This window comes from Fusarium poae, chromosome 3 (genome assembly GCF_019609905.1).
Source record: "Fusarium poae strain DAOMC 252244 chromosome 3, whole genome shotgun sequence".
In the NCBI taxonomy this organism is placed as follows: domain Eukaryota; kingdom Fungi; phylum Ascomycota; class Sordariomycetes; order Hypocreales; family Nectriaceae; genus Fusarium; species Fusarium poae.
In genome coordinates, this window is record NC_058401.1 from 3,958,111 (window position 1) to 3,974,373 (window position 16,263).

Consider the following 16,263-nt stretch of genomic DNA (forward strand, 5'->3'; position numbering starts at 1 on the left):
CAAACCCGAGACCGAAGATTCCAGGATATTATCATATCTTCGAAATGAATTCTGTGGTTAAAGCAACCCAGCATCGGACGGCGGTGGTTATGTCGCCGACTCTTTGATCCCTCCGCGAATGAGTCAAAATGACGAGACAAGGTGTTACATTGTCACACAAGATGCAAAGAATTGCTAGGCCGCTTTGGAATTGCCTTTTAAACGCAAGGCATTAGTGAACGGAAGCTCGGAACTCTTGAAGGCTGATAAATCATTTCTATATTGGCAAAGCGCGCCCAAGGCTCGTGTGGTCCAACCCTAGACAATAAGTACTAATGCGTTCGAACTTGGAACAAGAGTGATGGGCCGAAACTACATAAAAGTAGCAAGAACAAAACATAGGTACATAATGATAAAGTGTCTGTTGGTCCCTTGCAATCGACACTCAAAAGATGTCATGCGATGCTGTGCAGCTTCCATCAAGATATATCGGAGAAAGAATGTCGCAAAATCCAGGCGTGGTCCTCGGATAATTTGACCACTTTCATAGCATTTCAGTTGGATTGGGCACCGATTTTCTGATGTCCATAGTCCTCCTCGAGGGAGTTTTCAAATTTTGGAGTGTCAGCGCGGGCTCGTTTGCCCGGTCTCTTTGGCGTCTCCGAGTAGAAGCGCTGTTGTGAGTTGTGAGCCGGAGGGCCGAAAAGAAGTCTGGCAGGATTCTCTGCAGTAGTCCCTCGGCCGAATTTGATTGACTCGTGGATTGCAGGACTCTGTGTTTGAAGTCGGACTGGAGGTATGGGAACACTGCCGTTGGATGGGGTGTACATCTGCTGCAACACCTGTTGTTGAGTTTGATGAAGCGATGAAAGCGCAGCGTTGGCGAACATGGGTGAGCCTGGCCATGGTGCGATCTGTTCAAAATCCTCTTTGCGAAATCGCAGCTCGGGAGTTGACATATGTGGCGTCATGTTCTGATTGTGCGGTGGAACAATATGTCCCCAGGATGGCATTGCTGCGTTCATCGGAGCATTTGAGCAGGTGGACGGGTCATCCAAGTAGAATGAAGGAGTTCCAGGGCGAATGAAAGTGCACTCAGAAGCTGCTTGACCTTGGAATGTATAAGGCTGCACGATTTGGTCCTTAATGTCGGAATTGCTACTTGCTTGTGATGGTGTAGAAGATTGCTGTAGTCGCCGCCACATGGATGGATTGGGCCATGCAATCTCCAAGTGTTCGAGAACATCTGCCAAGGTGTCAGTGCAACGTTTGTTTCTGAAGTCTTGTTCTCACCTTGAGGTGCATGCTGGAAGGAAAAGACGACAAGGTTGTTAGCTTTTTGGAAAGTCATTTTGTCTTGCGAATCATCATAGTTGCCCTCGCTGATGACAAGCTTGATACGGCCAAGGTTATCGGCTGCGCTCCAGTGTCGCTGATACAGAAGCTCTTGCTGGAATATGGGAAATCCGATAACTTGCTTTCCATCTGTGCGCGACACGACACACGGCCAGGTGATATCTAGATTAGCAAACGTGGAACTGGCAACGTCAGTGATGGTCTTGTAGATGGACGAATAGGACGAACGTCACAAGACTCCCATCGATAAAAAGTCTAGCATTAATCGCAGAATGCTCTTTGTCGACGACTTGATCGTTTTGTGGTTTCTTCCACAAGTGAATGGATATCTGGAAGGGAGTGCCGGGTTCGAGGCTTGGGACGAAACATGTAACTGTTGGGACACCAAGAGCTTGCGGATTCAAAGACTCTACACTATTGTTAGGACCAAAGGATTAGATGTAAACATAGTCATGGACTTACCTGTATCATGGACAACGTAACATGCAACCTTGAATTCTTGCAGAGGAGTAGCGGAGTTTTGTTGGAAAAGGAGAACGTCCCAGTCCGCGTACCGCATGTTGATGGCTGGAGTGGGGGATGAAGATAGGTAGTAAGAACAATTGGGAGAGATCAAAGTCCAGTAGGTCATGGTGAATTGTCCCGTGCGAGCTCTTGCCAAAACAGCCGTATGGTACAATATTTGCGGAAGGAGGAGAGGAGACATTCCTGATGCATTGTTGTAGCCGTGGAAATCCACCACAATGGACTCTTGGGCGATTTATAACAAATACCTAAGAAAGCATTGATGCAAGTTTGATGTTGGCATGTCAATTTCCGAGATGGGAGATTTCTGGAAGTCGACATGCCATGGCTCTCGGAAAGCGCTCATGTTCAGAATCCAAAGGCATGTCTACGGCGAGCAGCACATCGTTTTATATTCAACGTACTGATGTATAACATATAACCTGTTAGCCACATTTTGATTGTTTATATGCTAAGTCTTTTATTTGACCGTCCAGTAGATCACAAGGCACATTCATTGACACCATTCAATCCATTGCATTCCATTTCTTTATGTACAAACGAGCATATTGGCTCAAGGATCCTCATCTCCCTCCATACGAGCCTACAACTGTCAGTATACGAATATTTCACTTCTTTTTGCCTACTCACCCTTGTAGCTCCTGGGCCACCAAGCTCTCGCTCTAAACCACCCTCAAACTCTCGGGGATAAGCGGGGCGATCGGGGTAGTTAAGGTAGACGACCCCAGTGACGCTCAAGAAAGCGGCGATAAAGGTTCCGATCATGATGGCACCGGGGCCGGCGGTGGTCCAAGTGTACTGCCAGGGAGAAAAGATTCCCAAAACATCGTTATCCTCGTGAATGGGTTCACCAAAGTTTCGTCGCTCCTGAGGATCCCACCAGTTGCCGTGAGGGTCACGGAACTGTCGTTTGATTCGTGGTGGGTTGATGTAGCCGCCGTTCTGCGATATTTCATCAGTTCCTTGGTTCCTCCTCAAGCTCGTCTGTCACTAACCATTCCGGGGTCCTCCGCCTCGGTCATGCTGGGAGGTTCGGGGTACTTCTGGTCAATGACCTTCTTATCGGTGTACTGATCGGGGAGGAATGTTCGACGCTGGATTGTAGGAAGTCGTCGAGCAGCTGCCATGCCGCTACGCAGGGCCGAGGCCCGCGCAATTCGTTGGGGGAGCATCTGTAGGAAACAAGTTTAGCGACATCAATTGGACATGCTCAGACATCTTCAATATACCTCGGCCGATAGGACAATGTCGTCGGCGTCCAATTGCTCTGTGACGTGATGAGATGGCTCAGTGTTGAAGCTTTAGCCAATCGAGGCTGCGATGATTCTCAACCGAAAAGTTCCGCCTCAGGCATCAGCAAGCGCGTGCCGGACCATTTTCGGTTAGCTTGGTCGGAGGTCCAGGGGCGTGCATCCTCGATTTCTCCCCAGCTCAAAAGTTTTGCTGACGACATTGGGTTTTGCGACTAAATTCTACGCAGTTCGCCCGCAAGGCTTTTGAACATGTGCAAACTTTGTATGAATATCCACTGAATTACCCCGTTCTGTAGACATTAATTCCGACCCCGCAAATGATAGCTTCGCGGAGAAAACGTCCACAGCGTCCCTTGTCCCCACGTTGCGACTATGCCCGAGACCGCGTCGACCGCCAACGTGCTGCCCAAGTCGGACCCTGATGCTATAAAAACTGAACAAGACGCGCTCGAGGGGCATGAAAATGGGGTAGACGCGTTGCAAGGAACAATGGATAGTCATGATGAAACGAATGGGGATGCGCCCGCCACCGAGAATCATCATGAGCCCAACGGTTATATCCATGACGACGAACGACCAGCAAAGAGAAGACGTACACGAGACTCGACACCCCCTCAAAGCACACCAAAAAAGATGAAGCCCGTATCGCCACCATGGAAGAAGATATCTGCCGACGGCCCAACGTCTTATACCGAGAATGGCCGTCGCAAATCTGGCCGCATCAACACCCTTCTACCAGAACCTAGCCCTTCAAGCAAAAACCGAACATCAAGAAGATCTACCGGCGCGAATTCGACTCCCAAGACCAAGGCTGAAATCCAGTTGACTAATGGCAACTCAAGAAAAATGCCCAACGGCTCTCACAAGGCGAGCCCCGCCACTAAAACTCCATCGAAGCAAGCACCCGCATCAACACCAAAATCTGCATCAAAAAAGCCTGCAGAAACCCGAACATCTTCCCGCTCTACCCGTCGACGAAGTCCCTCTCCTCCGCCCCCTCCCCAAAACTCGACCAGATCCCGTCGATCGGCACGATTTAGCGATGCAGTCATCAAAGAGGAACCAGAACAAGATACACGAACCGCACCTTCGAATTCTACCCATCGATCACCTCGGATAAAACTACGAGTCGGACGATCTGGCCATATTCCTCTTGTGCATCCTGATCAGGTTCGCAAAAGGCCAAAGATTGGAACAAACTTTGAGGACTTTTGGACTCGGGCTGGCGATATTCCTGTTGAGGAGGGTGGACTCCAAGCATCTGAAGATGGTCCTCAGTACACTGATGAATTGGCCGAGCGAGATGCTCGTGTAATCCTTCGAGTTGAAAAGGAAGTTGAAGATGGCGGAATGCTCTCCCAGGGTCGATGCTCCATCTTTCTCCCAGAACCGCAAGAAGAGCCTCCCAGACAATGGGCTCGTCAGGATCACATGGTGAAAGCTATGGCCAACTTTCGAAAGCTCATGCTAGCGGAACAACAACGTCACCGATTTGCAGCAAAGAAAATAGCCGAAGCCTGTCGTGACGAATGGCTACGACGTCAACCAAAGTCGGAGGAAGAGATTGAGGCCGAGCAAAGGGCAATTTGGATATCCCGATACCGTGTTGTTGTCAAGACATTGTTTGGCACATGGGAGAATGTCCGTAACGAAGTCAATCGTCGAAGACTAGCCGAGTGGGAGCAAGAGGAGCAAAAGAGAGTCAAAGCAGCATTAAACGAAGCCGTCAACCTCTCGGAACAAAAACTACAAGCTCGTCAGGCAGGACTAGATTCTGAACAGCTTTCAGAAGAGGAAGACGGATTCGATGATCTCAGCGACGACATGAGCATGAACGACGACGACGAACTTGGTCTAGCATCGGGGGAGGATGAAGACAACGAGGAGGACGATGCCGATAGTGATATAATGTCATCAGACGAGGAGGAAGGTGATGATGAAGGAGACCAGAAGGATATTGGCGACGAAAACTTGACGCAAGAACAGCTACGAGCGAAATACGCCCACATACCAGAGCTGGAGAAGTCAACCGAAACCCCAGTGACCGAACCCACTCCCGAAGACACTGATGCTGTCGATACGGCTCAAGCAACTGCTACCGAGAATGCCGAGACGAGCGACGAATCTGTAGACATGGATGATGATATGGGGTCTACCGATATGGACAGTAGCGAGGAGGAGGAAGAGTCAGAAGAGGAGTCGGACGAAGATGCCGGTGGTCTCTTAGGACTTCTTTTCGGAAAGTCTGAATTGAAAAAGATGAACAGTGAGGCTGTTGCGGAAACTACGGTCGAGTCAAAGGAAGATTCCGAGATGCCCGACGAGGAAGCAGTTTCAGATGTCGATGGTGAAGGTGCCGAAGAGAACGAAATGTCTTTGATCCAAATGCCCGATTCAGAGGTTCATAACGAATCGGGGGCAGGATTGGAGAAGTCGGCGAATGAGGCAATCGACGAGGAAAATGAACAGTTAGCGGAAGCCACCCGGGATGTCGCACCTGATCTAGCGGGACAGCATGGATTGTCAAACACAGACCAAACTCCTACGGAATCTGCCAAAGATAAAGAAGTTGTCATGACTGGTACTGACGAACCATCTCTGGCACTAACAGAAAAACCTCATAGCCCAGCGACTGAACCAGCTACCAACCCACCTAGTCGTGCACATAGCACATCACCACCCGCCACATCAGAAACCAAGCCTTCTGAGCCTGACACTGCATCTTCTGGAGAGATGGCTATCGACAAGCATGACACAAGCCGATCTCCTTCACCCCAACTGCCCAACCACAAAATCGACGTACCTTTCCTTCTCAGAGGAACGTTGCGAGAGTACCAACGTGACGGTCTTGACTGGTTGGCAGGCCTATACGCCAATAGCACCAACGGTATCCTTGCTGATGAAATGGGTCTGGGTAAGACGATCCAAACCATTGCCCTTCTTGCCCATCTGGCATGCACTCATGAAGTTTGGGGACCACATCTCGTGGTTGTCCCTACCAGTGTGATGTTGAATTGGGAGATGGAGTTCAAGAAATGGTGTCCTGGCTTCAAGATCTTGGCATACTACGGCTCTCAAGAAGAACGTAAGCGAAAACGACAAGGTTGGAACAATGACGACGTATGGAATGTCTGCATTACTTCGTACCAGCTTGTTCTTCAGGACCAACAAGTGTTTAAACGTCGACGCTGGCATTACATGATTTTGGATGAAGCCCACAACATCAAGAATTTTAAATCTCAAAGATGGCAGACTCTTTTGGGTTTCAACACACAAGCCAGGCTTCTACTGACTGGTACACCTCTTCAGAATAATCTCACAGAGCTTTGGTCACTGCTCTTCTTTCTCATGCCGGCTGAGAATGGCGTTGGAGGGTTTGCTGATTTGCAAGAGTTCCATGATTGGTTTGCCAAACCAGAATCGCAGATTTTGGAGAGTGGGCGAGAACAGATGGACGATGAAGCGAGAGCAATCATCTCAAAACTCCACAAGGTCCTACGACCTTATCTGCTGAGACGTCTAAAAGCAGATGTCGAGAAACAGATGCCAGCCAAATATGAGCATGTCGAGTTTTGTCGTCTCTCGAAGCGACAACGCGAGCTCTACGATGGATTCCTTTCTCGATCAGACACCAAGGAGACATTGAACTCTGGCAATTATCTGTCCATCATCAATTGCCTGATGCAACTCCGAAAGGTCTGCAATCATCCTGATCTCTTTGTTGATCGACCCATCATGACTTCCTTCCGTATGCAAAAGTCTGTCGTCTCAGATTTTGAAGTGACGGAGCAGAGGGTACAGAGGCTGCTTCATGACCCCAGTCCAATGAAAGACGTTAGCTTGGGATTCCTAAATTTGATGCCTACGCAATGCGAAAGTCTTTCAACTACGCAAGCTGAACGCATTTCTCAATTGAGCTCACATAGGATATTGATGGATCTGAGAGAGGCTCAAAAGGTTCGGGCCCAGAGTGCGCACGCCAATTTGGACCCTTCTACGGTCGCATCAAATATTGGGTACTTGGAAAGTGGTGCCAGATGGGGACGGTACGAAGAGCTTCAACATTGTGTCTACCTCAATGCTTTGCGCCGTCAGAAGAAGCCAATCTATGGCAAGAACTTGATTGAGTTATTGACTATTGGTACTGACAAGCGACCCTACAAGCCGAGGCCAAAAATCCCTCGTCAAGTCATGGCGTGGTTTGAAGAGGAATCGACGCTCATCCAATCCATGATACCTACGGTGAACCAACGCGCTGATAGCTTCAAAACCACCATTGAGAAGTTTTCGTGTGTCACCCCAGCAGTTGTGACCAGAGACATGGAGCAATTCGTTCTCGGTCGCAAGGGTATTGAAGCTTTCACTGACGAAGATCTCAAACTATCGGCGCCAGTCCGCTGGGCACCATTTCTACCCAAAGAAGCACCCCCAGATCCTTGGCACGAGGGCCGCATGCGACTCAGCATTCAATTCCCCGACAAACGACTGTTGCAATACGACTGTGGAAAGCTTCAGATCTTGGACAAACTGTTGCGAAAACTTCAAGCTGGCGGCCATCGTGCTCTCATTTTCACTCAGATGACAAAGGTTCTAGACATTTTGGAGCAGTTTTTGAACATCCACGGTCACAAGTACCTCCGTTTGGATGGTGCCACCAAGGTAGAGCAACGTCAAATTCTCACTGACCGATTCAACAACGACCCGCGAATTCTTTGCTTCATCTTGTCGACGCGATCGGGTGGTCTTGGTATTAATCTCACGGGTGCCGATACTGTCATCTTCTATGATCAAGACTGGAACCCTGCGATGGACAAGCAATGTCAGGATCGATGCCATCGTATTGGACAAACGCGCGATGTGCACATTTACCGACTGGTCAGCGAACACACAATCGAGGCCAATATTCTCCGCAAAGCATCGCAAAAGCAAATGCTCGATGACGTGGTCATTCAAGAAGGAGAGTTTACTACAGATTACTTCAATAAGCTTTCCGTCAGAGATGTTCTCAGCGAGAAACTGGATTCAAAGAGTGAAGGCTTGGATGCCGCCGATGCTGCCTTGGATAGAGTGCTAGGCGGGCCCGATACCAGTAACGACCAGCGAAGAGTTGGCCGGGCGCTTGAGCAAGCAGAAGATAGAGAGGATGTGGCAGCTGCACGTGTCGCAGAGAAAGAGATCCAGGCTGACGATGCCGATTTCACTGAGAAACCCAGTAATAATGCTTCAGGTACCTCGACAGCGCGACAAGGAACGCCAGCTAGCAAGTCAGTTTTGGATGGCGGGCTCGATGAGATCGACACTCCCCAAGTGGAAAAAGTTTTGGAGCACAACGCATGGGGCGACAAGATGCATACTATTGACGACTACATGCTTGGTATTATGGCCGAGCAACTCAAGGATACTAAGCTCGAGCTCCCGAAGGACAAGAAGAAGGGAAAGAAGAAGAAAGGCAAAGACACACGCAAACGATAAATACATAATAGCCACCCTCATGGCGAAAGACAACATTCTGTATACTAGTAAGATCCACATTATTAAGGCGAAACAAAAAGGCGCGCGGTCATGACAAATACGGCGGGTGTAGATTGGGAATGTACAGGATTAAAACACAAAAGGATTGGTGTATGACAACAGTAAAACGGTGGTAGATGAGGGTTTTAAACGCATGCATGGAGTTTTGGAGAGGAGATTGTGTTTCTGGGATTTATACTAGACTTGTAAGAAGAATTGATAAGATGAAGTATTATCTACTTACTATAAGTTGTTTGTATTGTATGGTGGTGATGTTGTTGGTGGAGGAAACTTGGATGCTTCGCCCCGCACAGCCCCATTGATATTGTCGATCAGGCAAAGAGATGTCAGCCAAGACAGAGATAAATACCCATTGTCCGCAAATATTAACAATTTCTACCAAACATCTTTCTACTAACAAAGTCCAAAATGTCAAACTCCAAAGCACCAGAATTATCCCCACCCTCTTCTGATCTACCACCATCATTTGAAGAGTCGGTATCCGCTGATCCGCCTATATTCAAGACGCAGTTTGCCTGTATGACATTCAATATGTACGACCGAATTCGTCTTATAAACTTTACCCAAATAGAGGTTCAAGCGGTTAAACAAGTCGTCAAGTCTCGCTGGAAGCCAGGCCTAGCTCAAACGCGTCCTTACGGTGAATCTACAGAGATCTGGGTGCGTGGAAGACCATGGGCATATGATTCCAATGGGAAAGATGATGCGAGGCGACTCATACTTTGGATACTAGAGGTCTTGTTCGATCTTGGGTGGGTCATGCAGTGTTCGTTGGATATCACCAGAAAGTCTGAAAGCAAAGGTAAGTGAGGATAACGACCTCAAGGGGCGGTTGACTTACTTGACCAGATTCTCTCATCTTTCGGAAACAATATCCCGTTCCACCACCATGTGACTGGATTTGTGTCTCCTTTGATAACAGCGACAAGTTGAAGATCGTTGACTCACCACCGAAAGATCTGACAGACGCCATCCTGCAAACCTTTGGCCGCGAGGTACGAAGACGTGAGATTACACCAGAGAGGTTCAAAGTTCATATAGGTGTTCAGCCATGGGAACCATCGGGAACGGATACTGTGAAGACGAGATTGATGTTGCTCAAGCTGGTTGAAACACTTGAGAGGTGCGGGTTTACGATTTATGCCACGATTGGAAGCAAAGGAGAGGATGATGAAGGTGCAGCGGATTTGTTAGTTTGTCAGAGGGCGAAAGATTGGGTTCCTGGGGCGCCTATTTGGCATAGATAGGTGTTGTTTGAGGATTTGAAAGTGCCACTTCCATGAGTTCTTCCGAGTCTAGACTATCATATGCATATGTGCTTCTGCTCTCTGTCCCCAGTCCCCGATCCTTCGGATATTCGTGATGTCATTAACTGCATACGTTAAGACCAAGGGTCTCTCCAAGGTTAATACTCTGATAATAATCACTAACAGTGGTGTAGTTTGCCAGAATGTCACGACAGACGAATAGGAACAGAATTACAAGCAAGTGACCTAAAATAAATATCAATATGTTTATAGAGTGATATCAGCAAATCTATTGCTTTCATCTTTTGTGCTCCAAGTGTCCACGTTATTGTGCCATACCCTAGAGATAAGTGAGAAAACAGTTACTACTTCACTCTTGAAGAAATGAAGACAAGACAAGCAAATTTAATTTTCGTATTACTGCGTGTTTTGTTCTAATGAAATCTATCATGGTTAGGGGACATTTAAAATCATAGGAGTAAAACACTTTGCCATTCGAGCATGAGAGACCACTAATGGTTCAAGAAATCGTTTACCAAGGAAACAATATCTACTTCTGTAAAGAGATACGACATTGCATTCAATATTCGCTTGCTGTTATAATTATGAATTCAAAGTGAGTCCTTGCAAGTCTGCTTCGCTAACGTTGAATCCCCTCGTTGTAGCCTATTTTCCCGTGTCGATCATGTTGCATTTGCCTCGTCGTAGCGAAGTTTCACCGCAAACTTTACTGACGATTTTACAACGAGACTGTGACAAGCCCTGTTTGATTATTGTCCCCTAGACTAAACTTTCGAGATTTCTCCGGGCGAGTGGAAATCTCGATGGTCAAGTATAGGGGAGATATTCATTCTTTGAAAAATATAGTGTCGATTGTAATCTCCGAGGTTGTTTGCTTTGTCTAAACAGCATTGATATATATATCAGCCCTTTTTCTTGCACGTGAACCTGGTTACGCTTTGAACCTCGCTTCGCATCCTGCAAATCCTATAACCAACAATACCAAGACAATTACAAAAAGTTGTGGATTCTTGAACAAAGAAGAGAAATTGTGGTAGCAAAAAAAGCAATACAACCGATTGGTTTGCCAAGAGTCATGGTAGTCTTCCCGTCGTCCCGTTTCATTGGCCTTGTCAGTGTGTGTTGCAGTTACATTGGTATATCCCCGTCCGAGTCAGAGACAAGGGGCGGCAGTTGTGATTTGCTACCCAAGTATGCATTGAGTCAAGAAACAAAAGGAGATGTTGACACAGGGGATGAGGCTATTATATGGGAAATACTACATCAATACTCTATAAGATGGGCATAATGAGGAGTAGGATCATCCCGACAAGATCAACAATGGGCTTCGGATGTTTTTCTTTAACGGGAGTTAACCAATTTTGAACTAGAACGTTCACAGCTGACTAGAACATTCCCCGATATTCAGAAATTTCGTTTGTCTTGGTTTGGTAGATATTTATGTAATAGTGTCTCACTTACCATCAGACCGAGAACTAACATTAAATATTGAATAAGAGAAGAAAAGTCGTAGGGCAACAATATAGTATTGAAATCCAATCCAAACAAACCACAAATATGGCATTGTGTTGGTAGCAATCCAAGCGCCTTCTCCGACGTCTCGCGTAAGTTAACTTAGGGGGAAAAGGACCCCCCCTGGAAGAGGACACCCCTGGTCTTTAGATCATATGATTGGTCAGTTTTAAGCCTACCCTATACTGGTGACATAATCAAGAAGCCGGGGGAGTCCTCCTCTAGGGGGGGTCCTTTTCCCCCTAAGTTAACTTACATGATAAATCCCAAACACAATAGTGGATACGATGGAGTTACATGCCCTGTGATCTTTTCTCGTTACTGCTAGGCCCTGTCAGATGCCGTCTCCCCGACAGAGTATAATCTCCACCAGGTTCCACCGACTAATCTCTCGTCTCCAGTTCTCTCAAACTCTATTCTCCTAGACTACATATACGACAGACAACAACTTGGATTCAGTGTATAGCCTACATGCTAAACTACAATTAGCAGTTCTAGAACAGTGATCGCCTGGTAAAGTGAAAATCTGGTTGGTTCGCAGAGATCTGCAAGGGATCCTTGGAAAATGACTCGTAGCGGTTGGAAGCGGGTTTCATCAGTTCTTTTTTAGGTGCCGACCAACGCGCAGATTAATAAATCATCGAATCCCTGTCTCGGTATAACCGGCTTGGATTTGGCAGGGGAAGGGGAAAGCTTGGTTTGATCTGCTGAGTTGGCCGCCGTTATAATCACACAGACAATGCACTATACTATACTAGCACGGCAATCAAGTTTGGCTGGCTGTAGTCGATATGATTAACCCAATTCACAAACCAACATAGTTCGTTGAATTCATCCCTGGTACCGGATCTTTTCCCATCCGTAGTTCCTGCAGGCTTCATATCCTTGATAGCTGAGTAAAAAGTCACAGTGTTGTTCGTCTAACCCCCAGCTAGCGCAAGGGGTACTTTGATCAACCAACCAACCAGTCGGGGAACTTTTCCATGTTGGTAGTCCACAAAAGGATCGGCATTGAAGAAGTCTACTGTGACCCAAGCCAAGATCCATGGATGCACAGCTCAAACGAATCAAGAGGTCAAGGTAAGGCTGTCGTGTGTAGTCTAGTCTAGTCTGTACGGTACGTAATTACAATGTTGTGTAGGATGACTCTAACTTTATGAGTCATAATATATACCTTTAGACCGGACCTATATTAGCATCTAGGTTCAAAAACTGTGTTTTTTTATGAGTTGATTTTATATGTATACTTCGGGACTTACGCCTCGAAAATCACCCAACAAAAAACTTATCTGGATCATCATTCGAGTGAGTATACATCAACACAATACAATGCAAAGGCTAATAGGGGCAGACTTTTATGGGAATTTGGCATTGCGTACCTATCGATCGATTCTGGAACCCGACTGCTGGAGGTGATCAAGGTTTTTGTGCTATTGAAGATAAGAAATTCTTCTTTGGAACCATTCTCGTTCATGTTATTCTTGATGTCTGCATTATTGCACTTCCCATCTTACAAGTTAGAAAGCTGCAGCTGCCTATTGCGCAAAAGATTGGTATCTCGCTGATGTTTGTCTTTGGTATTGTGTAGGTTTCCTGTTCCTACAACTTGTACATCATCTAACAGTAGCAGTATCTGTATATCAGCCATGGTCATTATCGTCGCTTCAACCCAATTCGATGCCCAATCCGAGAACCTTACTTGGAACTTGACCACCATTGTCGTTTGGGCTTCGGTCGAAGTAAATCTCGTCACTGTATCGAGTGAGTACCCAAGACCTCTTCCCATCATGGCAGCACTAACCACCACAGCCTGCCTTCCTACCGTCCGACCAGCCTGTATCTACCTTTTCACATGCACCAACCCCAGGTCCACCATCAACTCTAGTTCCAACAGTTACGGCCACTCGTACGGTCGAAGCCATGGTCGCAGCCAAACCAAGAACACCATTCGCCTTTCAACAATGCCCAACAACAAGGACAACGACGAGTCAAGCTCTACACACCAACTTGCCGATTCCGACAGGGAGCGCCAGTCATCAGACTTTGAGAGTCATGCTATGGATCGATACCGAGGAAACGTGGCTACTGTTACCGGACCTAGCCATGCACGAAACCAATCGGAGGAATTCGAGGGTGGAACACCTTTCGGGGGAATTATGGTCAAGAATGAGACTACTGTGATGGTTTCGAATGCCCGGCCGAGATAATTTGTTGGTTATGATGGACAGTTTTAAGATATATAGTGTAATATGAGGCAACAAGACTTTCTTTCCTTGCGTTACTATCTTTTCTATGTGCGATACCTCCTTAGGTTCTAAAAGGTGAAGGAATTCTACAATCTATTCCTTTCACTCTTCATATTTCGTATATCGATCCCGATTGTCCTTCTGTCTCAATGTCGTGCACAGAGATGCCCCTTCGAGTCTAGCTTGCCCAGGATCCCTACCAGGCTTTTCTTTGTCATGATTCTCATGAATAATGTGACCAGTCACGCAGAATCCAGCTCATTAAGTTGTCACTTGTGACACCAGATACTTCCTTTTGTTACAAACCTGCTGCAGAAACAGGTACCCATGCAAGTTCTTACGGCGTATTTACCAGGGTCGGGACAACACGAAAAGTCGGAACTAGTGAGTGTAAGGCCTGAATAGGGGGATCCTGGTACTTTGATAAAACGTACTATGTATCTACGGATCTGTACCACACGGCGAAGTGAAGTATCGACTCGACGGAATAATACAGTTCAGACTTGAAAACCAAATACGCAAGATATATGTGTCCTGGGTTACTTATCTACTGATAAGAACTTTTGGGGGTCGGGATACCTTTATATATTAATGCAACTGTATATACCATTAACGAGGAGTGGTCGAGTGGTATCCGTCCTAAAAAAAAACCTACAAACCAATAAACCTACAAACCTTCTCTAAAAATCCGAACCTAAAAACCCTTCACCCAGTCGGCCCTCCTTGTTTTTTGTAATTTATGGGTTCGAAACCTGGTATTTGTTTTGCTTGTTGTCGTTGAACCTCTAAGGTCGTCTCACTTCTGCCGTGGACGACCAGCCCAACATACCTTTGCTCATCGGATACTTTCTCCCATACATATTCTTGTTGATACGGATCTAGAAATGAATACACATGAAGCGAAGGAATATTTAGCGCGCATCTTTAATTAAAAGTGATGACTTCGTTAAACCTTTATACTCTATAGTCCCCTTGGCCTGTCAGCCATAGAATACTACTCCGATAGCCGTCGGGGGCTGTCAAGAGGTTGCTTGATTTAGGGCTGATATCGAGTAATCAAAGTAAAGACTCTTGAATTAAGGGTTAGATTAACCTACCGATTACCCCTCTCTCTTTGGATGTCATTCGGGGGCGGTTGAGTTGTCGGAAATGGTATGTGGCTGTCTATCTGTATCAATACCCGGCGTCGTCAAATGATACTCAAGGAGTACAGGAATGCTTACATCATATCAGAGAAACAAAGACCCGAACGCCTGGACCCTGTAGATCTAGGCTTGAAAACAAATTGTGCTGGAATGCTTTTAGTTATGGATCACTCGCTCCGAGCCTAATCCGGCTAACATTCCAGACCACTCACCCGGTTTCGGCAAATCAATAAGAATTTAGCTGGAAGCAATAAAGTTAAATGACCTTCTTTTAATTCCGTCTGATCCTAGCATCATTTGGTTAATTGAGGCGCTCTCATGTTGTGCCAACGTCAATGGGAGCGGGGAGTATAGATAAGCTGTCCCTCCATGCTGTCCTGGCTCCGTGTTTACGTCCATTTAGTTGATCTTTACTTATAGAATTGCTAAGAAAACTTCTTTTCCTAATACACAACTATTAAAGCCATCATGAAAGTCGTCATTGCAGGTTCAACAGGATTCGTCGGCCAAGAAGTCGTTCGACAAGCTCTTTACCATCCTCTAATTACCAAAGTCGTCACTCTCTCACGGCGCGACCACGAGCTTTCAGAAGATCTACGAAGACCAGAATTCGAAGAGAAATTTACGTCCGTCAGTTGCTCCGACTTTAAGAGCTATCCTCAATACGTCAAGGATGAGATCTCTGGCGCAGACGCTTGCATATGGTATGTACCAAGGCGTCCCTCATGCTACTCGATGGCTGATTGAGACAGGCTCATTGGAGTCACGCCGGCCAAATTAAAGCAGTATACTTGGGAACAAGTTCGAATGATCTGCTACGAATATGCTCTTTATGCGGCCGACACTTTTGCCAAGCTCCCTCGCGAGGGAAAACCAGAACCTTTGAGGTTTATCTACGTGAGCGGTTCCAACGCCGAACGAGATCCAGCAAAGAAACCATGGATTCTTGGAGACTATTGTCTACTACGGGTATGTCTCTCTAGTCCCAAAATCTGAGTACGACTAACATTGTTACAGGGCCAAGTAGAAAAACAAATCCTCGAGCGCGCGCATTTGTCAGATGGAAGAATGCAGGTTCTCGTCACGAAATCTGGAATGATTACAGATCCAGACATGGGATTTTTGAAGCAGGCTTTCCGCTTCTTTTCGCATGCTATTGTTAGTATTCCCAGTATTGGACGGGCTGAGATGACGGCGGCGTTGCTGAATCAAGCTGTCAACGGTCTCACCAAGGAGACTTTGTTGAATGGGGAAATGGCTGAGATTGGAAAGAAGGAGTTGATCAAGATGGAAAAGAACCATAATTGATGTAATTTTAGATACCAGAATTGTTTGTCTGTTAATAGAGTTGGCACATTAATTGAAGCTATCGCCACTTGGACATGTCTCCGATTCATACATCAATATGATCAAATTCACTAAACTCCGTCTGTACGATATGTTTGTC

The 16,263-nt window shown here is 46.5% G+C and overlaps 6 protein-coding genes across 6 annotated transcripts; 4 read left to right on the forward strand and 2 right to left on the reverse strand.

The window, feature by feature from the left end:
- Positions 1-533: 533 nt before the first annotated feature.
- Positions 534-1,966, reverse strand: FPOAC1_008712 (uncharacterized protein; the record flags this gene model as incomplete). Its single annotated transcript, XM_044853149.1, has 4 exons — positions 534-1,225; positions 1,273-1,517; positions 1,564-1,744; positions 1,798-1,966. 4 exons carry the CDS (start codon positions 1,964-1,966, stop codon positions 534-536), a joined length of 1,287 nt encoding a protein of 428 aa, XP_044705819.1.
- Positions 1,967-2,413: 447 nt separating this feature from the next.
- FPOAC1_008713 (uncharacterized protein) lies at positions 2,414-3,313 on the reverse strand (the record flags this gene model as incomplete). Its single annotated transcript, XM_044853150.1, has 5 exons — positions 2,414-2,443; positions 2,491-2,802; positions 2,856-3,032; positions 3,090-3,159; positions 3,234-3,313. 5 exons carry the CDS (start codon positions 3,311-3,313, stop codon positions 2,414-2,416), a joined length of 669 nt encoding a protein of 222 aa, XP_044705820.1.
- Positions 3,314-3,485: 172 nt separating this feature from the next.
- Positions 3,486-8,585, forward strand: SWR1 (swr1 complex component; the record flags this gene model as incomplete). Its single annotated transcript, XM_044853151.1, has 1 exon — positions 3,486-8,585. The coding sequence occupies one exon, from the start codon at positions 3,486-3,488 to the stop codon at positions 8,583-8,585; it is 5,100 nt and encodes a 1,699-aa protein (XP_044705821.1).
- A 468-nt stretch (positions 8,586-9,053) lies between these two features.
- On the forward strand, positions 9,054-9,892 carry FPOAC1_008715 (uncharacterized protein; the record flags this gene model as incomplete). Its single annotated transcript, XM_044853152.1, has 2 exons — positions 9,054-9,447; positions 9,495-9,892. The coding sequence occupies 2 exons, from the start codon at positions 9,054-9,056 to the stop codon at positions 9,890-9,892; spliced, it is 792 nt and encodes a 263-aa protein (XP_044705822.1).
- A 2,772-nt stretch (positions 9,893-12,664) lies between these two features.
- FPOAC1_008716 (uncharacterized protein) lies at positions 12,665-13,632 on the forward strand (the record flags this gene model as incomplete). Its single annotated transcript, XM_044853153.1, has 4 exons — positions 12,665-12,730; positions 12,777-13,009; positions 13,056-13,186; positions 13,235-13,632. The coding sequence occupies 4 exons, from the start codon at positions 12,665-12,667 to the stop codon at positions 13,630-13,632; spliced, it is 828 nt and encodes a 275-aa protein (XP_044705823.1).
- A 1,652-nt stretch (positions 13,633-15,284) lies between these two features.
- FPOAC1_008717 (uncharacterized protein) lies at positions 15,285-16,124 on the forward strand (the record flags this gene model as incomplete). Its single annotated transcript, XM_044853154.1, has 3 exons — positions 15,285-15,520; positions 15,569-15,785; positions 15,834-16,124. The coding sequence occupies 3 exons, from the start codon at positions 15,285-15,287 to the stop codon at positions 16,122-16,124; spliced, it is 744 nt and encodes a 247-aa protein (XP_044705824.1).
- Positions 16,125-16,263: the final 139 nt, after the last annotated feature.